Raw genomic sequence first — 23234 nt, 5'->3', positions numbered from 1 at the left:
TAACATGTTGGATGTTTCAGAAGTATCATGCACAGGAAAAATATCCAACTATTTGTTAAATTGTTATCTCATCTTCCTTTATTTAATCATAAATGGTGATAAATGAATGGCTTTAGGCACACAAGTCCACATATAGGTGTTTTTGCTTTTAAATTGTGGCTCTGAAACTGATTTACACTCCATCAGGGTCTGATAGCAGACTTTAGCTTTGGGAAGAGTCGGAGCGCGTTCTGTGTCGTCACCTCTATCACCTCCTGCAGCGACACTCCTTTGATCTTACTGATGTACTCAGCAGAGATACAGATGTTTTTGGGCTCATTTCTCACCTGCAATCAGGACGCAAAACAAGAAGGATGAGTGGATAAATCGTATTTTAATGATCAATGCATAACAAACAACAGATTGTAGTTGTATGTGTCACAATAAGTGTGTAAAAAAACAAAAACAAGGAGACTTCACAATATCCTACTAGAAAATATAAAAGCATGCAATGCAAATTAATAAAATAAATAAATACTTTACCTGCTTTTCTGGACCGAGAGCAGGTGAATCAGTTTCTAGACAGATGTTCTCTAATGGCAACTGTTTCACAAGTTTCTGCTTCTTGGTGGAAAATACACATATAAACCATCAATCAATCATTAACACCCAATGTGATGAAATCAACCAAGTAAACATGTCAGTCTGTCTAAAGAGATTGTGTGAGTAGTTTAATTGGCTTTTCCAATTATTTACACACGTAAATGACAAATGCGATGATATGTGGTGAGTGTGTTAGTGTTACTAAGGGGAACATTTTAAACAGGGTGGGTTATAATACAGTGTCATTGTAACATTATCAGGTGCTGTGCTGTGCTGTACCTGTTCACTGCGTATGATGGATGGTGGGATAGAAAAGAAATATCCAGCCTTCACTCCCTCCATGGCAACAGACGGTTTCCCATCAAAAGCATGAAACAGGGCTTTTTCGACACCTAGTGAAGTTTCAGAAGGACTGCAGTTTACATCAAAAATACTCAGGTAAACAGAAGAGAATCTAAACTTTGCTGTTTAATGTTTACCTTGCTCCTTCAGAAGGTGGATGGTCGGTCTTCCTGCAGACCGTGAATGAACATTTCTAAAAAATTAAACAAACGTAAAAATATTATAAAAATATTATGGTGGTTAAGGGACAGCGTGTCTTTAATGTGATTACACATACTAAGCTCAAGTTTGAAAAACTGCCAAATAAATCAATAAATTCAGGAAACGCCACCAATACCTGTTTATAAATAAGTATTACATGTCATGGAGTGTGTGTAAGGGAATTTTATAAATTTAAATATTATCAGGGAAAAAGGTGCCTGCACATTGATTAGATGCTCCTGAAAAAGGTCTACTGAGTACATATACAGTACTACAGTAAAACTCACAGAGGGAGATCCAGTTCCTTGGCTATCTGTGCCTGACGAATGAGGACCTGCCTTTGGCTCTCTTTGTCACTCTCACAGCTGACATATCTGGGTGTGAAATCCAACCCAACCTAAAATAACAGATGGGAAACGTTAACTGTTAACATGAATGCAAAAGAAAGCCAGGACAGAAAACTGATATTTACTAGTCACTTCAGAGATGCTGAATTATTACCTCCCCAATGGCCACAAGTTGGTCTTTGTATTTCTCTATTATGGGTAGAGCAGCATCTAAATCCTGCAGGAAAAAAACATTCTTTATTCATTCGCATGGCATTACGCATTCATGATAACTGCAGACACGCATCTGCCGCATTACCACATTTGTTTGCGGTGCTCATAGCATTAAAAAAAAAAAAAAAAAAAATCAGCAGGAACACGTCTTTCCACCATGAATGTCCCTGTTACTCTGGAGCAGTTTTTACTGGAGCTACTTTAGTTCCTACAAAAAGTATTGCCATTGTCTTCTTTTGATCATCCAGAGTAATAACTACATTGTTTATTTAAAGAGATGTTACTCTATTTTAAAGCTGTGAGCACAACACAATTATATTCAAGTAAATTTTATTTATAAAGTCCAAAACCATAAATTTGCATTCAAGGGCATTTTAACTATTTGTTTGCATTACCCTGGTCGTGCCAACCTCGACATCACCCCTCTATTCATATAAGGAGCTGGTTCAGCCTGGGGGCCTGTTTCATTCCCCACCTGTTATTCCCCTCATTTCCTATCAGCTCTCTTGTCATTATTAAATAGGCAAAAAATGCCCCGCAATATAATTTATAAATAAAATGTAATAGGTAGTAGATATATATATATATATATATATATATATATATATATATATATATATATATATGTGTATGTGTGTGTGTATATATAGCCTAAAACATAGACCAAAATAACAATAGTTAAATTACTAAATCTAAATGTTTATGTTAATAAAGCGCACACTTATATGAAGAATATGGATCAGAGGAGAGCACTCTGGGAGGAGGACGTCAGAGAATTTTCTCAAACCAAAACTACCTGCCTGGCTAGATACCACAGGGGAGTTAGGTAATGTGTTTTCCTACCTGGAGAGAAGCCCCCCTCTGTTGATCTGGGGAAACTTCTTGAACAGGGTGGACTCCAAGACAGGGAAAAACAAAACCTGGAAACCTAGGGAAAAGTATAAATGTCAGTACCAAGAGAAAACACCTTCAATTCAAATGATGTCACTCTAATACTAGTTATAGTTACCTCTGTGACAACTCAATAATCTTGTCAAATTCCCCAGCATGTTCGGCCACGGCTAAGATTGCTAACAATCCAGCCTGGGAAACGATAAAGCAAAAGTTAAAACACACATAAGTGTTCTGGACAATGCTTCTTAGCGGACAAGGCTCACCGTTTTAGAATTCTCAATCACCTCATCTATGTCCTGAGTCGACAAAGAAAAGAGAAAAAGTGAATTCTTAATTAGTTATTTCAGAGATAAAATATGCACTTGTACGCTTTAAAATGCGAGCATACCTTGTCAAAATCTCCCGCAGAGATATGACAGTGACAGTCAACGTAGCCATGCATGTGGATGTGGAGTAGCGTTCCAAATCAAAACATCACCTTCTTCCGCAAAGCGATACGGACAGCGCATGCGTAGACTCGTAGGAGCGCGAAATGTAAGACGCAGGGTTGTCCGGGGAAGCGGGGTTCCATTAAATCTGATTGGTTTAACATCACCGGTGCACCAACGGTCATCAGATTAAACACCCCAAACCCAAAGCTGTGGTCTACGACCGTGGAAAAGTTAGTTTTATATTGGACGTTGATATTCGACATGTTCGAAAAATCTATTATGCAGCTTGCCATTTTTACCAATCCATGTCAAATCACTTTTGCCGATATCAGCTAACTCTCTTAGACCCTGCACAAAGCTTATTCTTATTCAAAAAAAACAATCCTTTGCTTTTTAAATAATTTATTTGTGTGAAACAATGCTATAAATCTATCATGCGGCTTGACCTTTTAACTTATTCATGTCAAAACACTTTCGGTGCCCTCAGCTAACTCTCTTACACATTGCACAAAACTTATTAAAAAAAAAGAAAGTCCTATGATTTTATAAGTAGGCTATTTTTTATATTATATAGCTTGACCTTTTTAACCTATTCATGTCAAAACACTTTTGTTGGCTATTTTGTTGTTGTGTCAAAAAAACGATCCTTTGATTTTTTAAAATAATTTTGTAATGTAAAAAAGGTACAATAAACCTATATTATGCGGCATTTATGTCGAATAACCAACGTTCAATATAAAGCCAACTTTACCACGGTGTGTTCTACGTTAACGTTACCTAAGAGGTTTGTTCCTGGTTTTTTGTTATGACTTTATCGCTTTATCATTTTATCATCAACCTTATGATATATCATGCGGTAGTCACCTCGTCCACCAGATCATTTCGCCACACCATCGTAGGTGATTTTGACATAAAATGGGAGTTTTAACCATTTCTTTCCTGTTATCGATGCTTTTCATCGGCACCGGCAGAGCCAAATACGAACCGAACTGGAAATCCATCGACTCCAGACCGCTGCCAGAGTGGTACGATCAGGCCAAGTTCGGCATCTTCATACACTGGGGGGTCTTCTCTGTTCCGAGCTTCGGCAGTGAGTGGTTCTGGTGAGTTTTGTTCCCTCATTTACCGCATATAATGAAATGGTTTCATTTTTAAGGAAGTGGAGTTAAGGTATATTCAATTCAATTTTATTTATGGTGTCAATTAATAACAAGAATTATCTCCAGACGCTTTACACTATTGAACATGAAAGTCTGCAGCTGACATCAAGGCAAACTAAGATCACAGATTTGGGAATATTAATTCAACGTATGATCTGTGAAGTCACAAATAGTTTTTTTGTGAGAGCAGTCTCTTGACAAAAGGATCAGTACGAAATGCATTAAAAATCTCACCACGTGAGCTTTCGGTCTTATTTTAATTTTCTAAATGACCTCGATAAATGATCTTTTCCATGTTTGCTTAAAATCAGAGGTTCAGATCTGATCATATACTGATGAAAATCATGTGGTCTGACCGAAAGGTCCAGAATAGCAACTAAATGGTCCTTGTAGTGAGATACTCAACTTTTAAGTTAACAGGGCAATAAGACCTTGAAGTACTCAGGGAAAAATGGAAATATACAATTGCATGAACACTGGGCAAACCCCTGCTGATTAGTATCATGCAACAGGCTCAAAAGCTCCAGAACAGCTACTAAATGGATGGATTTTGAACCTCAAATAATTGAGGTTATAACATGTTCAAGTTTAAGGATATCTTACAGCGTATACAGTGTACTTAGGATATGTTAATTTATTTTAACATGTTATTGATTTATTGCTTACCTTCACTGAGTAGCTCATTTTCCTCCAGGCTGATTGGTGTTGGTTTTCTGCTTCAGGTGGTACTGGCAGAAGCAGAAACTAAAGCCGTATGTTGACTTCATGCAGAGGAATTATCCTCCAGACTTCAAGTATCAAGACTTTGCATCGCAGTTCACTGCTGAGTTCTTTAATGCCAAAGAGTGGACGGACATCTTTGCCTCATCAGGGGCAAAGTACATCGTCTTAACCACAAAACACCATGAAGGTACAGGACATGATCCACATCCTGTCTCTCAATATTTATTCTAAACGTTACTTTATCATCACAAAAAGATCATTTCAAAGGGCTAACATAGGGAATAATTCCACATACTTGGAGTATTAGTGCAATGCTGCTCCCTTAAGCCATGTAGAAAATGTATTGTTTTATTTTTCAGGTTTCACACTATGGGGCTCAAAAAACTCCTGGAACTGGAATGCAGTGGATCTTGGACCAAAGAGAGATCTGGTAGATGAAGTTGCAAGTGCCCTCCGTGCTAACAGTGACCTGCGTTTAGGGCTGTATCACTCTCTCTTTGAGTGGTTTAATCCGCTCTTTGAACAGGACGCTGCCAATGTCTTCACTACTCAGTACTTTCCAAACAGTAAAACCCTGCCCGAGCTTTATGAGCTCATTGTCAAGTACAAACCAGAGGTACTTTGGTCTGATGGGGATGGAGATGCACCTGACAAATACTGGAATAGCACAGGTTTCTTAGCCTGGCTCTATAATGACAGGTAATTATTGAATGACTTTATACAATATGTGTGTGTTTTATAAGTTGTGTCCTTGTGATATTGACCTGTTTTTCTTCACAGTCCTGTGCGAGACACAGTGGTGACGAATGATCGCTGGGGCTCTGGCTCCATTTGCACCCACGGTGGATATTACACCTGTGCTGATCGCTACCAGCCAGGACACCTGCTCAAACACAAGTGGGAAAACTGCATGACCATCGACACAAAGTCCTGGGGTTACAGACGCAACGCTCCTCTCAGGGACTACCTCACCATAGAGCAGATTGTATCAGTGAGAATTCAATATACCATTTACCTGTAAACTTTTTTTATTAGGTTGAACAAACATGATTATGCATGATTGAATGGCTTATATATACTGAGGATTTAGTGGAGTATGTTGAATTATTTTTTCCTTTTGAAGATATTGCTCATTATGATCAATGACATGACAGGAAATAGCACTAAAATGCACATCAGAATCTAAATTTAAATTACTTGTTTTGCATAAACAGTCCAAAACCCAAAAGATATTCAGTTTACTTTAAAATACAAAGAACATTTGCAAATATTTACATAGTAGTAGCTGTAACCAGTTAAATTTTGGTTAAAAATGGCTTAAATGCTTCATTGACAATGGAAATTGGTTTTAGTCCTATTTGCTCTGAGGGAACAGCGCCCTCCAGCTGTGAAGTAATCTTTGTGCAGCAATAAAGAATTGTCTATCAAATCCAACCTGGTGTTTTTAGACATTGGTGGAGACTGTGTCCTGTGGGGGAAACCTGCTGATGAACATCGGCCCGACACACGATGGAAGGATCGCTCCCATCTTTGAGGAGCGGCTGAGGCAGGTGGGTCAGTGGCTGAAGATCAACGGGGAGTCCATCTACAACACAACAGCATGGCGGGCTCAGAACGACAGCGTCACTCCCAACGTCTGGTGGGTTTCTCATGTGTGTTTGTGTAATATGTTTGGTTTGGATTCAGTGTATCAAAATCCGATCAAAAATACTTTTTTTAAGGAAATTTATAGCATAAATGACATTTTGTTCTTGTTTCTTTGTAAACATAAAAAATAAAAATGTAAAAATGTATGCAACTCAAGTGAATGAGTAAGTGGCATTTGATACTATTGATGATGTTGGTGTAGGTTTTTATTGTGTTGGATTGTTGTTAGTACAATGTTGCCGAGCAACCTGGCTACTGCATCTTCGCTAACTTTACATTAAGAAGCACATTAGAAATAAGACTTACTTTCTGTCATCTTTGATATTCTTTTTAGCTGTAAGTGATTTAATGTCCTCCTTCACATGATGTCAAACAAACAAAAGTGTGATTAGATAATACTAATAAGATGTTTTTTTATGCTCATACAGAAGCCTATTTATTGATAATAATTGGTATATCTTGACAGGTACACTTTCAGACCACAGGAAAAGAGCATCTTTGCCATTTTACTGGAGTGGCCCAATAATGGATCTGTGATTCTGAATGAACCTGTGGCTACACAAGGAAAGACTCAGGTAAGACTAGCCCTGGAAACTGCTGTGTAAGAAGAAACTGCAGGATAGAAAGATATGTTTGAGGTCAACTAGAAACCTTTATTACATACTATTCACCAATACGTTTATTTTTCAACTGCAAAATGTCTCGCTCATTACATAACTTGGTCAAAATTCTTCAAATTTAAAAAAAAAAAAAGGTTTAAGTGGTGTTAATATCCAAAAATACCTGTACTTTCTGTGGTTATTTAAAAATAAAAGTAAATAGTATTGGCTAAGATTAGCCTTTGATTTAAATGGATCCTTGGAGGTAGCTCCTTGTTATTTTACTGTAAACTGACTAAAGTCTGAAGTACATTTGTTTGTAGATGGTCATTATCTGTTATATGAGAGAATATCCATGCCATATATTACATTTTTCTAGGTCAGCTCCACTCCCTGAACTGTTTAGCACTAAGAAGCATGCTACCTGTTTAAATAAAGAATTACATGAGCATAGGATTACAACAAACAATTATGTTATCAACTTATCAAACTACTTTAATTATCAACGTATCTATCAATTGTTTTCTCAATTAACTGATTTATAGTTGTGAATGCCAGAAAATAGTGAAGAGAGTCTGCCAGTATTTACCAAACTTTTCTATGACCAACGATTTAAAAAAACAAAAGTACAGTTTACAATGAAATTAAACCGAAAAGCAGCAAATCTTGGAGAAGATTAAAAAATATTTAACCAACTCTTAAAATAGTAGACAGTTGACTTATCAGGTAATTGACAATTTTTTTCAGATCCAATATCATAAACTGAATACATGAAGAAATAAAATCAGCAAAGAAAACAACAACAAATGTATTGCTGGTTTGACAGACTGCGATGTAGATGTGGTCAGACAGGGACCTCCATCATATTAGCAGAGAAAGAAATTACTGGCTAGTATGTAATTAAAGATTCAATATATCGATCTAGCTGGTCTAACCCTGCTGGAATGTCCCATAACCGCACTGCATCCTGGGATATGAGGGTTGATTTATTGTTCACAGAGCAGTTCTCTCTTTTTTCCGTCTTTCTGTCAACATGTCAACGTTGTTTATATGTTGCCTTTAAAATGAAAGGTGGTGCTACTCGGCCACGGGTCTGTGCAGTGGGAGCCTGTGAAGCCCAGCGGGCTGCGGGTTCTGCTGCCCCAGCTCTCCTTCAGCCAGATGCCATGCCAGTGGGCCTGGACACTGAGGCTGGCTGGGGCCACTTAGAGGGAAACCAGAGGAACAGACGGAAGAACGACCCAGCGTTTTCTTTCATTTGATCAGGAGAGACGTAATTTACGAGTCAAATAAGTCAAATAATGATGGTGCACAATCAGCTTAATATGTTAGTCTTTGGCGGTTAGACTTCATTGTAATGTTAAATCATAAGGTGTATAAAGGCCATAAATATGCAGGAAAATTCACCTGGTGGAGTCTAGGCCCTGGTGGTGGTGATGAAGGGATTAAGGAAGAGCCTGAAGATCTGGGTGGATGTTTACATGAAGCGGGGCTTCTGATGATGGAGGAACCCTGGCTGCTGGGAATGATCAGAACTGGGTTGGAGGAGGGACGCATCTATTTTACCTGAAATGACAACTGACAGCAACAGAGTGTAGAACCGATCTGACCTCTGTCGTCAAAGCTGTGATACATTGAGTGTTTCAACTTGTGATTGTTTTTTGCAGTGATTTATTTTAATGCCTACATATTTGTATGTGATTTTCATGCAGTCATCAGCACTGATCAATACGGTGGGAGAATATTTGTGAAGGAATGTTTTTAAATTAAATTCAGTCTTCAAGCACTATGTTTTCGATAATTAATATTTGCATGTGGAAAAAACGAGCATATTTCTGAAATAAATCACTTTTTCAACTTGGCTTGCACTCCTTCGTTGCCTCGGCGATGGCGTGCTGTTAGCGCCCTCTGTTGCTCGCATCTGTAATAACAGCGCGGTCTTGTGGGGACATTTTTAATGCTCGCTAATAGCGCAAAATTGATCCTTACACCCGTGTTGCACTGTCCACCCTGGAACACAAGATTCCCTGGTTTGTATCAGAATTTCGGTGGAATGACATGATTTGCCCGTTGCGCAGAGGCCGCTAAACCTCCGTTCCCCGCTGTTTCACACCGCGGTCATGCTTGGGTTTTAAGGCCGTTATTCTATGCTTCCTCACCCGCCGATCTACACTATCAAGCGGTATCCGTCTTTGGCGGTGTAGCCTATTCACCTAAGGTGGTGAGTCCGGTGCATGGCAGGTCTCGCTGTTGTGTATGCGCTCTGTTGCACGCCTTAAATATGGGAGGTCCCTGTTCTGTAAATGTTCCATGACGTGCAGATGGGGGGTTTGCAAGGGGTTCTCACGTCCGTGCATTTCCCCCATTCAGCAGCAGGCTATCCCCAGCCTGGGACCTGCACATGACAGCTGATCCCCCTAAACAACAACAACAACAGAAAGGTGTGAGGATGCAAATCATGGGAGGACAAATGCACAATGGATTGGACATATAGTAGGGCTGCCACATTTAGGGGAAAGGTAGCGATATTCACTTATTCTGTTTGACGCGTTCAAGGACTGCACACTTAATAGCAATATGGACTAGTGCAATATCCAAATCGCGGGGCGCATAATTTGTTAGAGGCAAAATAAGTGTCAGTCCATTCTGAATCAAGTATTGTGGCGCTGCAGAGACGTCCTGGCTCTACAAATCCTATCCTACAGACTAAAGAGAAACACTGCTGGTTGGTACAAATCCTCGCATAAATCACACCATAATCATTTAGATTTTTTAATTTTTAAAATAAAAATATTATTGCAAAAAGGATCACTCCCTCGAATCTGGTGAATTATATTGCAATATCAGTCAAATTAATCACAATTTGATAATTTCCTTATATCGTACAGCCCTAATGTGTTCCATGTTCATGTTTGTAAAATGAAAGTCAGCAGAAAACTAAAGCTTAAAGCTAAAATACCACTGACATGTCACACTTGAAGCTTTGACCTATAAAGGCTAATACAATGTCATGTGTAATGACTTTACGTGGATCCGTATCATGAGGACTTGACCACATCATAGTTTTATGTGTAGAGCTGCAAAGATTAATCGATTAGTTGTCAACCATTAAATGCATCAACTATTTTGTACAAATTCAGATTTCAGCATACAGCATTCAGGTACATGGGCTACACCCTAAATAAGTTATATTAAATTCTTTTATCCCAGAGATTATTTGAGTTGATGTTAATTTATACTTTATGTAGCTCTATTTTAATTTCCATCAACGAAAGAACTATAATGTTTCACACTGTACGATCACATATGGACGCAGTATGCGGCTGACACCCGTTTTCTCCACTCATTTCCGCAGTCTTGGTGCTGTAATCTGTGTTGGTAATTATATATGTAGACAGGAACTGAGGGGAAAACTGACTACACACGTTGGCATGGTTGCCATGGAAACAAACAATCATGTCAAGATTATTTTCAGGTACTGCTGTGATAATGGCATAAAGTATGCCACCAGTTTGAGAGAGCTGACAGATAAATGAAACCACGGTCAATTGATCAGAGGGTAATGATGCATCAAGTGAGGAGTGGCCATGCAAAGGATTAAGGTTTTATATCATATTTATTGGCGTTGGTATCAGCTGTTAGTTCAACCTGCAGCGTTCAGTGTCCCCTGTAAGAGATATCTCAGTCAGCCATATGACAGCCACTACAGCCAGCAGGGAGGAAAATCTCATTCCTTCCATTCATAATCATTCCCTCCCTCTCTGTGTTGTCCCCTCTATCTCCCCCCTCCTCCCATCTGTTTTTACCACTAATATCATTAGAGGCCTGCTAGTAGTCAAGTGCCTGTGCAGCATTTAATCACATGCAGATTTGAGGCGGTCAGCAGAGGCGCGGTGTAGCTTTAGATGGTAGAAATGGCGAGCAGCGTGGAACATCCTGGGGGACAGACCATTATATTTATAGAGATGGGCGACTTGACCTTCACTGCACATTGAGTATCAGCCATTTTAGTGCCACTCCTCTAGATACTGAATATAGCATAATGGATCTCAGCTGCAGTGCAGCGCAGTTAGTTAGCTTCAACTTCATCTTCGGCTTGTTAGAAGCTAATAATAGCTCTCTGCAATTCCATACTGTGGACAAACTCTGTCAATACACAGTCTCTCTGCATTCACTACTTTTTTGGCACAGAGCAAGTTGCAGCTTTCTAAAGGAAATGCACTGTGAAATTACAGTTTTTGCCTTGCAGGAATTAGAGGCTTGCCATTTGGGTAGGATTTAGAACTCCGAGGTGAAGTCCATATATGTTGTAACATAAGCCTTTGTTCTGCTGTGTAAGCTTTGTGTTGAGAAAGACCTTTGTGAAATATGCCTTCGCCAAAGGACTCCTATTCATAGAGGCACCCAGTTGTTCTCACCCAATGATACAGAGTGAAACTGAGGAGGATGGTCAACGCGGGTAAAGTATTTATAGATGTGTAAATTATATTGTGTTGAAAGGCCAGAGATTTTAGACACATTTCTGAGGCAGAGTAATCATAAATTCATTCAAATCAGAGGAAATACGCGGGTTGTTTTATTACAGAGCAGCTTCTAAACAAATTACGATAGAAATTGATTTTGGCGGGTATCCAACCATCACTTAAAATTTAAATTCAAGTCAAACTCAGTGGGTTGTCAAGTGTTCTACCTGTGGCTGGTCCAGGTGCTCAGGCAGACTATTTTAATTCATAGCAGTCTATAGCAGTGCAATCTAAAATCGCATTCTGTTTCGCATTAAAAATCTTAATTTGCAAAGTAACTTCACCAGTCAAAATACATTTCTCTCTGAAATGTTGTGAAGTGGACCTTAACGTACAAGGTAATATAAAAAGAAAAACACAAGTACATACATTTTTTTTTTTTACTAATAACAGTATTTACGTAAATGAGGAACAAGGGTGGTAAAAGTCCCCATATCCTCAACTTAAAGTAAAAATACTAATTAAAATGCTCACACATTGTCATATAACTGCATTACTCAGCTAGTTTGCTGACTTCAATGATGCTTTCCTACTTCTTGTAGAACTGTTAAGCTACATTTTAGCATTTATCACCCAAATGTTAGTGTTCAGCAAAAGTTACATCTTACTTCAGTATATAAGCAGCAATCTAAAGTGGAGCTTTTTAAAACTACTTATTAAGGTACACTGTTGGGGGGTTCAATCTTTAACAATTTTCTTATATTTTGTGAGATAATTATAGAGTTTGTACAATATAAAATATCTGAAAAGTAACTGTTGGTTAAGGTTTAAAATAAACAAGTGCAGTCAAAATTACATTTCTCTCCAAAATGTACAAAGTAACACAATATGAAAGAGTCAAAGTACAAATATCTTTTTAAATCGTACTTTATCAAAGTATTTGCACCCATGTATCAAGTTTTTTTCCCAAATCTGTTGCCTCTCAGGTCATTTTACCTTTGATTGCAGTCCACAGAAATGTGTGAATTAACTTATTGATCCAAACGCATCAGGGGCTTCGTACTGTATAAAAAAGAAGAAATTACATAAGTAGATGTTAAATGTATATAGCAAAATTAAACAAAATAAACACCATAACAATTTCACTGAAATGCCGTGTCAATTAGTCCTACTTTTAAATAAAACGATTGCATTTACTTGAGGGTTTTCAGTTGTAAATAAATGTATCACTAAACAATAAAACAATAATAAATTCAATAGTGAGTGGCTTTGGGTTAGCTTAAATAGAATCATTACAGCATGACATTTTTGATAGTCATGTAACAAGGAAGTGAGAAGAAGTTAATGTAGAGGCTGTAATGGCACCATGTCAAACTGAACTCATACATCTGATTCACAGGATGAGGTTTGCAGCTGCACATAATCTGCAGTATTGTCCTAGTTTTTTTGCAGTGTTAATGACACCCTCATCACGACTCTTTCCATTCACAAAGCGAATCCTGTCATGACGGGAGAGAACTGGCTCTGAACAGACTGTGGGTGTCTCAGGATTTGGAAAACATGTATAATTTTTGCAGCATCCTCACAGTCAGCCACATGCTGTCTTTTCATTGAGTTCCTCTCCATATACAGACTGAATAGAATCAAGCTGTAGGAAATGTATATTCAGAGCGGCTGCACTATGTGATTAGTGTCTTTCCAAGCATTTGTCACATTTGCATTTCTCCTCTGATTATATTCACACACTCTGTCCAACTGAAATATATAGATCATAATGTGTGTACCTGAATGAATTTGTATCTTCATGTAGATCATATAATATTAGCCTAAAATTAATGATTGAATCAGGAATTGAATGGACTCCAGCTATCCAAGAAAGGTGATGTTTAGCTCCTGGCATTAGGATATCTGACTCCCCACTTTGTGTGTAGTGTAAGGCAGCTGCCGCTCTGCTTTGAAACAGTGAGAGAGAGAGCGAGAGAGGAAGAAAGAGGAAAAGCGTCCTTAAACGTGGGCTGTTGTGTAATCCCTCCCAGGGCCCCTTTGCTATTTTTGTGCCTGGGTCTGCACGTCACGGTTGGGTATTTTCTCTGGTGACTAGCTTGCATCAATAGATCTTCTAATGTACACCCAGTCAGCCAGCAGCTTCATGACTGATGGGACTTTACCTTGCTAATTTATTTCATTATTGTTACCCAGACATGAGGAGAATGCAGAAACGGACTATGCAGCATGAGGAATGTCACATGTGACTGTCGATATGGGACAGGGGACAATTCAAATGTCAGGTTTGTATGAGGATTATATTTGATATCTGAATGTCAGCTGCTGTATGAGCCGAGGCTTTTTTCCCCATCAGACCGTGTGCTTCATGTCATTCTGATCACAGTAAGAGATGTTGATTAATTCTGCATGCTAAGCTGCTGGTAATGAGAGTACCACAGAGGGTTTTACCATCCAGCTTCTCAGAAGCCGGTCATCTTATGATATTTATGGATTTGTTGTCAGCGTGAGGCTTCATGTCCGTTCCCTTTAATGGCCAACTTAGCCTCTAATGATGTAATGCAGCGGCATAACGGTGCTCTCTATAGCCAGCATTTGTATGCTCATTGTCCTCTCTTGTGTGTGGAAAGCAGTAAGGGATGTGCCCCTCAAATGTCTGCTATTCATACAAATCTCTCCGTGAAGTCATTTCTCAGTCCATGCAGACATACTGTACCACAATCAGCCCACAATTGTCCTGAAACACACCTACTGCCACCCACCTGCCTCCTGTTGTTGCACGTCATTGCTGCTGTGTCATATATTTTCGTATAGGTTTAGTGCTTGTTGCCGGGAGCAAGATAAATTTGGTCTGCTGATACAGTTTTTATACAAAACAAAAGTTGGAATCTGCTGAAAGATTTCTTGATGAGACTCTAAATATGTCAGCTGCGTTCCCTCTCTGTTGTGCTTAGTTCAAAGGTATGCATTGTTTCTGAGGGTCTTATCTGGCTGTCACTCTGCACCCATATTCCCCTTCCCTACCCTCAGAGCTCACCGAGGATGGAAAACTAAGCAATGAGGTCAGACCGACCTTGAAGTGGAGCTCCCTACCAGGCCTCTAAATGTTATTACCCCAAGGCACCTCTGTAAACCTGCCTGCTGAAACATAGATTGTTACAATTTGAGGCAGCCCTCGCCAGCCATCATTATCCTGCTCTGGAATAGAAGAAGCCCTCAATTCTGTCCGAAAGCAGAGCCACTGAACCATGAACAGCCAAAATAGGCAATGGGGCATTTGCAAAAATAAAACACGCACACATACACACACACAAAGTGGAGATTATTATCCTTACAACTGCTTTCACACATCTCTTGGCATCTTGAGAGTCACCTTGGACTCCTATCCTCCGGTTCATGCCTGAGGAGTGTGTGGTGCGCTAACAAAGAAAGAAAGAGAGTGAGTGAGTGAGAGAGAAAGAAAGACAGAGAGTGAGAGTCGGTGGATGTCCTAATTAAGGGGAACTCAGAGGGTTTGAACCAGATAATCTTACATAACCTCGTTAGGGAGGACACAGCATTTGATACTAAGAAGATGAAATGACGTGCCTTTGGAGACCCATCCATCCCCATGGTATGAAATGTAAGTGTAGCCGCGAAAACAATTCACTTTAACCGGCGGGAATGATGAGGTTTCTTGTTGGAGTCCGGCGTGTTTATATACAGGACAGTTAGTGGTCCTGTGCAGTTAATTGTGCATACAATTGCACTAGTGACAGGGTTTGAATCCTGCGAGGGACACGGAGCCTGAGCATGTTATGATGTGATCTTGGCATTGGATTAAAGAGTTATGCACAACATTTTGGTGTTTTATGTACAGTAGATATTAGATCACAAGGGGGTTAGGTAGACACATCCTCACACATAGGCTACAGTAAAAGCATGGCCTTAAATACCTACACACATGTTCACATGGGCTCCCGCCAGGCTTGCGGTACCAGGGTTTTTAGAAGCTGGTAATATAAATTGTATATTCAGACTTTTTATAAGAAGGATTTCTGGGAAACAGCCATGAATAGCTCTCACTCTGAAGTAGGGGATTTGAACTCTAACCGAGTATTCTAATCTAACTTGATAACCGTCAGCTCTTATGAGTTTAGGTTATTGTCATACATTTGTCTAATTGTAATTTCTGTCTGATTTCTTTCAGGTGACCCTTCCCCACAATCAATTCACATTTATGTCAATATCACTACAGTTACATAACAGATAGTGTCCTTGAAAATTGATCCCAAAGAAAGATTCATGGAGTCACTTGAAACTACTGCAGGGGTGAAAAGCTCTGCTGAGGGTCAGGACATAACTGTTGTTGCACAGAAAAAATGCACCTCAGAAGCAGCACAGACTAGGATGAGTCCATCAGTCGAATTGGAAACCAAGGGGTGTCACAAACAACTGAAAGAAGGTCAGAGCAGAGACACGTGTGGTTTCAAAGAAATGTCTGACTCAGGGAAATCACTGCAATTAGAAGATCAGCACTCCGAAACCCAGTCCACAAGCCATCAAGACTACGAGGTGTCTTCATATCCACCACAGTCCACAAAACAGTTTCCCCGTGGCAGACAGAAAGCTGTCAGTCACTCAGTCTCTTCACAGTCCCCGGGACCTGCATCTCACAGGAAGCCCACCAGTTCACCTGAAGTCCAACAACAGTGTTCCCATTCAGGGATGGATCGGCTGTCAGAGGATATATGTAAGGTGGAGCAGAAACCACAAAAGCCTGGGAAGTATGTTTGTGATTACTGTGGAAGGGCATGTGCCAAACCCAGCGTGCTTAAAAAACATATTCGCTCACACACCGGGGAACGGCCCTATCCATGTGTCCCCTGCGGATTCTCCTTCAAAACCAAGAGTAATTTATACAAACACAGAAAGTCCCATGCTCACTCAGTCAAAGCTGGAACAGTGCCACTATCAGAACTTGGGTCTTACAATGCCAACACTGACCATGGGTCTTTTGAAGGGGAAGGCGAGTTATTCTCTGATGCTGAGCAAAGCACGGACACGGACGAGGACACTCTTAACGACCCGCTGCTGCTGTTAGACTCTTCAGTGGAGGGCTCAGATAACACTGCTGTAAAAGTACTAAATCTCATTGCTCAGAAAAAGGGAGCCACGTTGATGTCAGCTAAGGATGGTTCTTCCCAGCACCAAGAAATGATTGCGCCTCCCGAGGCTAGCCGTGCAATTCAATCTTGCACAATCAAACAGAGGCTTGCACTTCGGCTGTCTGAAAAAAGAAGCAGCGACTCTGACAACAATCTGTCCCTCCCAAGTCAGTCTAGCAAAGGCAGCACGGACTCCGGATACTTCTCGCGCTCCGAAAGTACCGAGCACCAGACTGGTACTCCGAACACTAACGCAAAGTCTTATCAAGAAATTATGTTTGGGAAGTGCTACAGGCCAAGCCCTAAACAGACGGCAGCTTTTATTGCTTGTAGCACAGATTCAAGTGAATATACCGGGAGACACTCGGAGAAAGGTGTTTCCCGCGTTTTCACCCAAGAAAAAGACACCGTTGAGTCAATCAAAATAAACACAAAGTCATTCACGAGGGAAGAGGTAAATGAACCACTGTTAGACACTGGCTCTGATGTGGGGACTCTGATAAGAAGCAACTCAATGCCAACATCCTCCGTAGTGTGTCTAACTATGCCTCAAGCCCTTAGAGGCAGCCACTCTTTTGATGAGAGAACAAGCACTGGGGGCATGAGGAGACTAAGGCGCCAAGCTGCTTTCGAGGTCTCTGCACATGATAGCCATGCAGACGCAGACAGCCACGGAAAGATTAGCGAGAGTGGTATTTCAACCTCAGGATTGGAAATGGAAAATTACCACTCAATGGCATCTAGTGTGAGCCATCAGAGACACGCAATGGAACTGGCAACACGGAAGCGTCGGAAAGAGAAGAGGGAAGAGGAAGATTTGTCAGTTCAATATGAAGGCCTTCATGAACAGTGTGAAGAAATGCTTGATTCAAGTAAGGACTTTGATTTAAAACAAGCTGCAGTGGGCCTTATGGCATTAGGAAAAGGACATTCAAGTTTGCTAATGCAGATGGACAGGTGTGACATGGAAATATCAGTGAGCTCTGAAATGTCTGGTCGGAAAACTTTAGGCAATGTAATTTCTGTTATCCAACACACAAACTCGATAAACAGGCCTCACTCTGAACAGTCAGAATCATACAAGTATCATGGGCAGAGACAGGATAGTAATTCTTCATTTCAAGCTATAGAGGCAAGTGAATCATATGAGTTGGAAAGGAGTGATAGTAGGCTACTGTTTCAAATGGGGCCCAAACTTGTACGACAGCCCAACATACAAGTCCCAGAAATTAGGGTCACAGTAGAGCCTGACAGTCCAGAAAAAACTCCAGAGGTGCAGGTGAAGGAGCCAGAGAAGCATGTGGAGGAGTTTCAGTGGCCTCAAAGGAGTGAAACTTTAGCACAATTCCCTCCAGAAAAGCTCCCTCCAAAAAAGAAAAGGCTACGCTTAGCGGATATCGAGCACTCCTCTGGTGAATCTAGTTTTGAGTCTGCCTGCACCAGTCTTTCCCGTAGCCCAAGCCAAGACAGCAACTTATCTTATAGCTCCACCTTCTCTGTTGACAGGGAAGAGAGTTTGAAGTCCGTCTCTCCAGCCAGACAGGATGAATTTGGCAAACCACTGGAGCTCTTAGCAGTGCCAGGGAGTGGGCACTCCCTCTCTGTGCTCAACCAGCGTCAACAACATGAAATGAGACGCTCCTCCTCAGAGCAGGCACCGTGTAACTTGCACAAGGGGTTCCCAGAGGTACGCAGCATATCATTTGACTATGGCAGCCTTTCTCCTACATCCAAAGTTAGACACGTGGACATCAGCTCTGGCCACTCGGCTGTAAGGGAGAGAAGGAGGGGAAACTTGGTGCGACAGGAGTCATTGAATATGGACGCTGAGGTAATACAAGTCCCATCACAAGTGTTTCCACAGTACCTCAGCAGCACTTCCCCCCCATTCACAGCAGTTGCTGTTCTGCCACAAGCTCTGCCAATATTCTCCACCGGGAATACATTTCCCCAGCTGTCACATCCGAGCCTTTTAGTTCCTGTAAGAATACAAACTTATGTGCCATCCTATGGCAGTATCACATACACTTCAGTATCACAGATTTTCGACAATCAGTATGACAGTGTTAGCTTCCCTACGTCCACTTCTCAGAATCAGAGTTCACGTTTGTCTGGAAATCTTGACTCTCATAATGCATTAGCTTTCACCAGACCATCTTCGAAGCACACCCTCAATGTTGTAGCCCTTGATTTGTCATCAGCTAAGCTCAAGACAGGCATCCCTCTCTCGCTGACCTCCAGAACTATCTCAACCACTAACGCCTCCAGTGGTGGCACTAACAAACGGATGCTTTCCCCTGCTAGCAGCCTGGACCTTTTTATGGAGGTCAAGCAGCAAAAACGTGTGAAAGAGGAAAGAATGTTTGGGCAGATTGTAGAGGAGCTGAGTGCTGTGGAGTTGGGAAAATGTAATTTGAGCGAAGAGAAGGGGCACAGGTCAGAGATGCAGGGTGCATCCACACCTCATGCTCAGGATGACTCACAAAAGAGGAAATTTATCACACTTCAGCAAAAAGTGACAGAAGCCACAGACCACGAAGTTGAATCAGCAATGGAAAGTAGCTCACTGGAAACCAACTTACCACCCTACTCTATGTTATCAGTGAGCAGAGTGAAAGAAGTTGGCATGGAGAAACAAGTGCAGATGGATATGGGAGCACAGCTGATTCCCAGTAAATACACCCTGATCTCAGACACCGAGCATTCAAGACTGTTATCTCAGTTTCCAAGTCTTCGCACGACGACAGGAGTGAGCTGGTGTTATCTCAACTACACCAAGCCGAGCTGCTCTCACAGCGACGCCCCTTTCTCCTCCGTGTATGCCACCTGGTGTGTGAATTCCCACAACCCGAACCCTCTTGAGCTGAGTACCAATACTGCTTTGGCTTTACTGCAGTCCAAACAGAGGGGAGACAAGGTAATATACACCATGGCCGCCATGTGTCAGCCTGGCACGGGGAAACTGGTGTCATCCCTCATCCTGTGGAGGCAGACCATGGAACAGGTGAGAAATTCGTCCCATCTCTGTGGTTTTTCTATGCATGCCGTATGTCTAAAATGCACCTTAAGAGCAAAGCCCCATTGATATTCAAATAGTCTTGCCTAGTATCACTATTACTTTAAGTAAATATTTATAATCAAGCAACACTGGGCCATTTTCTACATTGGTTGTCCATAATTTCAGCAAGAGAGAAGTGTTTAAAATGTAGAAAGTTTAAAATTACATTATTACCCATTATTATTTGGCTAACTGCACACTTCAGATCTTTTGACAGGAAATTTGGTCACTATTGACATGTTTCTGGAAATCATTTGCCTGCTGCCAGCTACAATGTCATAAACTTTAATTCATCGCTTGCTCTGGATTTACCGATTGCAAAAAAATATGTATTTGCAGTAAAAATACCAAACACTAAAATAATATATTATATTAAAGAAAACAACGTGTGTCTTGGCAATGGGATGCTTTTCAAATCAAGCAAATCCGCAAATCAAGATCAGACATATTATTATGACATAAAAAGCATGCAAAGCATGGCTTTCAGAAAATAAAAAACATTCAAATTAACCAAATTTTTACCGGGCAACAGCAGCACCATAGCTTATGTTTGCAAAACATGCTGTGTAACTCCATGTGTAACATACAATATTGGAAGGATCATGTTACGTTGTCGATATGGTGTCCACTTAAAATGGCTGTTAACAAAATGTTTGTTCATCTGATTCAGCTGCAGAGGAAACCGGAGCCCAAAGAGGTGGACATCACCTACGGGAAGAAGGTGAAAGACATCAGCTGCAGAGTGAAAACTGCCAAGGAGGAGTGGAAAGAGAGGGAGGCTTCCACCACCCAAACAGTGCCAACACGCATTAAGATCTTTGAGGGAGGGTCAGTCAATGTATTAGTTATCATAACACTTCCCAGTTCTGCTGACAGCAAATGCAGCAGCTATGTTAGGATGTTAATGCATACACTATCTGTCCGTCTGAGCTCTTTTTACCTTTTCAGGACTGTTTAATGTAGGTATTCATTAGAAGCCTGTGTCTTTCTTTGTATCTTCTAGATACAAGTCCAATGAAGACTATGTGTATGTCAGAGGTCGAGGCCGGGGGAAATACATTTGTGAGGAGTGTGGCATTCGCTGTAAAAAGCCAAGCATGCTTAAAAAACACATCAGGACCCACACAGATGTCAGACCGTACATCTGCAGGGTCTGCAACTTTGCTTTTAAAACTAAAGGTGAGCATTCTTTAAGCTTATAATATGAACTAATACTGACTTTATAGGTGATACAAAAGAATCCCTATTTATTATGTTTTTTTGTTTAAAACAAATGGAAGTCTATCAGTGGTTATTTCAAATTTGACAAATGTGTGAAAAAATACAAAACAAAACCCAATGTGTGTCTATATCAGATTTTAAAGAAAACATTAGCAGCATTAAACACTCTAATTCTTGCTGCTATAGAGCCACCGTTGATGCAAATTCAGCAGTTGCACTCTCTCCTCATTTTTCTCTTCACTTTTTTCTAGAAGAATTTCCTGAGCTGGACTCTCTTAAAACTGTCAGTGTCCACTTGAAGTAGGAAAAAACAAATTTGTGGGGGACATAGAATTTGGGTTAAAATCTGTAAAGAAACAAACAAATATGCTCCTTCAAGAATATATGCAAGTATTGCTTTAGTGCACAGTGGTAACTTACTATGTTTTTTTTTCCTACAGGAAACCTGACTAAACACATGAAGTCAAAGGCACACATGAAGAAATGTCTTGAACTGGGAGTGTCAGTATCCATGGATGACACAGAGATACAGGAGCATGGTAAGATACTGACATGTATTATATTCTTTCACATGTATGACTTCTGGCGGAATAAATCCAAATAAACTGATTTGCTTATCTTTTTAAGTGGACAACAGCCAACAAGAGACCAAGGTAGTGGTCCCAACCAAACACCAGTTCTCAGACGCGGACGACTCCGACGGCATGGACGAAGAAGTTGACGAAATCGACGAAGACGATGACGAGGACGATGAATACGAGGGGGACTCCACTCCAAAGCTGCGTTCGAGAAGCACAAGTCCTCAGCCATGTGGAGTTACTTCTCTGACAGTCACAGCCACCGCTGCAATCCACAACTTTTCCCTCACCTCTCAGCATGGCACTGATGTCCGCCAACAGTCCACTGGCAGGCGGACGGTTTCGGACCATCGCCCCCTTCTTGCAACAGACCAGAGAGAGAAGTCCGTGGACGAAGACTCTCTGACTATGCTGTCTCCAGACCAGGCCAGCTTCCTATTTGACCCCTACTCCTCCTGCCTGCTCTCTCCTGGTTGGGAGTCTCCCATTAGGGAGCCATCCCCTTCACGTCTGCGTTACCCATCCCCGAGGCGAGAGCTCTCCCCACGAGGTCGATTGTCTCCCAGATGGGATACCTCCCCGCTGAGGCCTGGCTCGCCTGGCTTCACACCCATTCAGCACCTCTCCCCGGGCTTAATCGAACGACCCGTGTCTCCTGGAACAGAGCTGTCTGGAAAGCGAGAACCCTCAGTAAGAGGCCGGCAGAGAGTTGTGCTGAGGGCTGTTTCACCACGGAGAGGCTCGCACCAACACAAAGGCTGTGGTGATAAAACCAGACACCAGGCAAAGATGGAGATGGCTCATCAAGGAGCATTGGATATGGAGATGGTATGTATCATTAACAGTCTGCACCCACTTCAACTACACTTCTACAAACTAGGATTGGATACAAAAATCATGTTTCACTCGTTAACATTGCGAGATAGGTCAAGGCCTTGGCAGAGGTCTGCACTCTCCAAAGCACTTCTTGTTGGTTTTGATCTTTTCATTGCATTTGTTGACACAAGCCTCATGGTTCATTTGTTGTGGTGAGCGTATGTGTTCTCCAAGTGCTGTAAGAACGTTTTATTTCTAACATTTCTGCATTTTTGCTAACTGTAATATATTTTCACATGAGAAATTATCTTGGCAATGTTGAACTGATCTGACGCTGCCAATATATCGTTTTAGGATCAAAGGAGCAGCTTGGCTTCCAGTCTGCCTGGTGCTGCCAGTTCCCATCACCAGAACATCCTCAGCCACCTCCCTCTTCACTCCCAGCAGCAGGCGCACAGTTTGCTCCCCGTTGTTCCTGTTGGAGGGCTCCAGATGTTACACTCCCCGCCTTCCTCCAGCACTGATGTCACCCCTTCCTCGGCTCCAAGCCCCCAAAGCAGCGAGGGCCAGCGTTGCAGCAGCAGGGAGGGATCTGTCCACGGGCTTGAGTCTGGAGGAGAGGACATCAGAGTCCAAAACCAGCTGTCCTCCAATCAGGCTGCTCAGGAGACAGGCCTTGAACCCGGGGGCATCATGGACAGTGGACAGGAGGAAAATGTCCAGACCTGCTTGAAAGCCATTGAGTCGTTGAAGATTACCATGGAGGACCCTCACTGAAACCCCCTTTTTCTGTCTCCTTGATTTGATCC

At 41.3% G+C, this 23234-nt stretch overlaps 3 protein-coding genes and 1 long non-coding RNA gene across 7 annotated transcripts in view; 2 read left to right on the top strand and 2 right to left on the bottom strand.

Annotated features, from left to right (window-relative positions):
* Positions 1 to 55: 55 nt before the first annotated feature.
* Positions 56 to 3181, bottom strand: LOC117935751 (putative deoxyribonuclease TATDN3). Of its 3 annotated transcripts, none has more exons than XM_034858185.1 (10): positions 2968 to 3181; positions 2864 to 2875; positions 2695 to 2768; positions 2529 to 2613; positions 1627 to 1689; positions 1413 to 1522; positions 1062 to 1117; positions 862 to 974; positions 523 to 603; positions 56 to 326 (listed from the first exon to the last, which is right to left on the bottom strand). In XM_034858185.1, the coding sequence occupies exons 1-10, from the start codon at positions 3019 to 3021 to the stop codon at positions 183 to 185; spliced, it is 792 nt and encodes a 263-aa protein (XP_034714076.1). In that variant the 5' UTR covers positions 3022 to 3181; the 3' UTR covers positions 56 to 182. The 3 variants fall into 3 exon arrangements, with proteins under 3 accessions (XP_034714076.1, XP_034714073.1, XP_034714075.1); XM_034858182.1 differs by having other exon boundaries at positions 2843 to 2875; positions 2968 to 3176; XM_034858184.1 differs by having other exon boundaries at positions 523 to 600; positions 2843 to 2875; positions 2968 to 3169.
* A 588-nt stretch (positions 3182 to 3769) lies between these two features.
* fuca2 (alpha-L-fucosidase 2) lies at positions 3770 to 9000 on the top strand. Its single transcript, XM_034858176.1, has 7 exons — positions 3770 to 4113; positions 4893 to 5080; positions 5253 to 5592; positions 5674 to 5884; positions 6342 to 6532; positions 7007 to 7115; positions 8211 to 9000. The coding sequence occupies exons 1-7, from the start codon at positions 3926 to 3928 to the stop codon at positions 8346 to 8348; spliced, it is 1365 nt and encodes a 454-aa protein (XP_034714067.1). The 5' UTR covers positions 3770 to 3925; the 3' UTR covers positions 8349 to 9000.
* Positions 9001 to 9116: 116 nt separating this feature from the next.
* The window catches only part of LOC117935759, a 29903-nt gene continuing 15785 nt past the window's right edge, over positions 9117 to 23234 (bottom strand). The window contains exons 4-6 of the long non-coding RNA XR_004654819.1: positions 20398 to 20518; positions 12599 to 12664; positions 9117 to 9556 (exon numbers count right to left, since the gene is read on the bottom strand). This is a non-coding gene — a long non-coding RNA (uncharacterized LOC117935759). The remainder of the gene's footprint in view (positions 9557 to 12598; positions 12665 to 20397; positions 20519 to 23234) is intronic.
* hivep2b (HIVEP zinc finger 2b) overlaps positions 13649 to 23234 on the top strand; it is an 11760-nt gene continuing 2174 nt past the window's right edge. The window contains exons 1-7 of one of the 2 annotated variants that reach the window (XM_034858161.1): positions 13649 to 13890; positions 15795 to 19756; positions 20481 to 20638; positions 20814 to 20989; positions 21472 to 21570; positions 21659 to 22437; positions 22780 to 23202. In XM_034858161.1, the coding sequence (XP_034714052.1) occupies positions 15890 to 19756; positions 20481 to 20638; positions 20814 to 20989; positions 21472 to 21570; positions 21659 to 22437; positions 22780 to 23202 (5502 nt within the window). In that variant the 5' untranslated portion in view covers positions 13649 to 13890; positions 15795 to 15889. Of the gene's footprint in view, positions 13891 to 15794; positions 19757 to 20480; positions 20639 to 20813; positions 20990 to 21471; positions 21571 to 21658; positions 22438 to 22779 lie in introns of those variants that run through there. The other variant, XM_034858162.1, reaches the window with a different exon arrangement.

This window comes from Etheostoma cragini, chromosome 20 (assembly GCF_013103735.1).
Source record: "Etheostoma cragini isolate CJK2018 chromosome 20, CSU_Ecrag_1.0, whole genome shotgun sequence".
Lineage (NCBI taxonomy): Eukaryota > Metazoa > Chordata > Actinopteri > Perciformes > Percidae > Etheostoma > Etheostoma cragini.
The sequence above is the reverse complement of the archived record's forward strand: the minus strand, read 5'-3'. Positions and strand labels throughout refer to the sequence as shown.

Bases quoted from the DNA above. Each gene is read 5' to 3' on its own strand.
- LOC117935751 (XM_034858182.1), bottom strand. From the start codon at position 3,021: ATGCATGGCTACGTTGACTGTCACTGTCATATCTCTGCGGGAGATTTT. The intron at 2,876-2,967 runs GTATGCTCGCAT...TTGTCGACTCAG, and splicing joins CTGCGGGAGATTTTGACAAG to GACATAGATGAGGTGATTGA. The intron at 327-522 runs GTAAAGTATTTA...TCCTGATTGCAG, and splicing joins CTCTCGGTCCAGAAAAGCAG to GTGAGAAATGAGCCCAAAAA.
- fuca2 (XM_034858176.1), top strand. From the start codon at position 3,926: ATGGGAGTTTTAACCATTTCTTTCCTGTTATCGATGCTTTTCATCGGC. The intron at 6,533-7,006 runs GTGGGTTTCTCA...ATATCTTGACAG, and splicing joins AGCGTCACTCCCAACGTCTG to GTACACTTTCAGACCACAGG. The intron at 7,116-8,210 runs GTAAGACTAGCC...TTAAAATGAAAG, and splicing joins CTACACAAGGAAAGACTCAG to GTGGTGCTACTCGGCCACGG.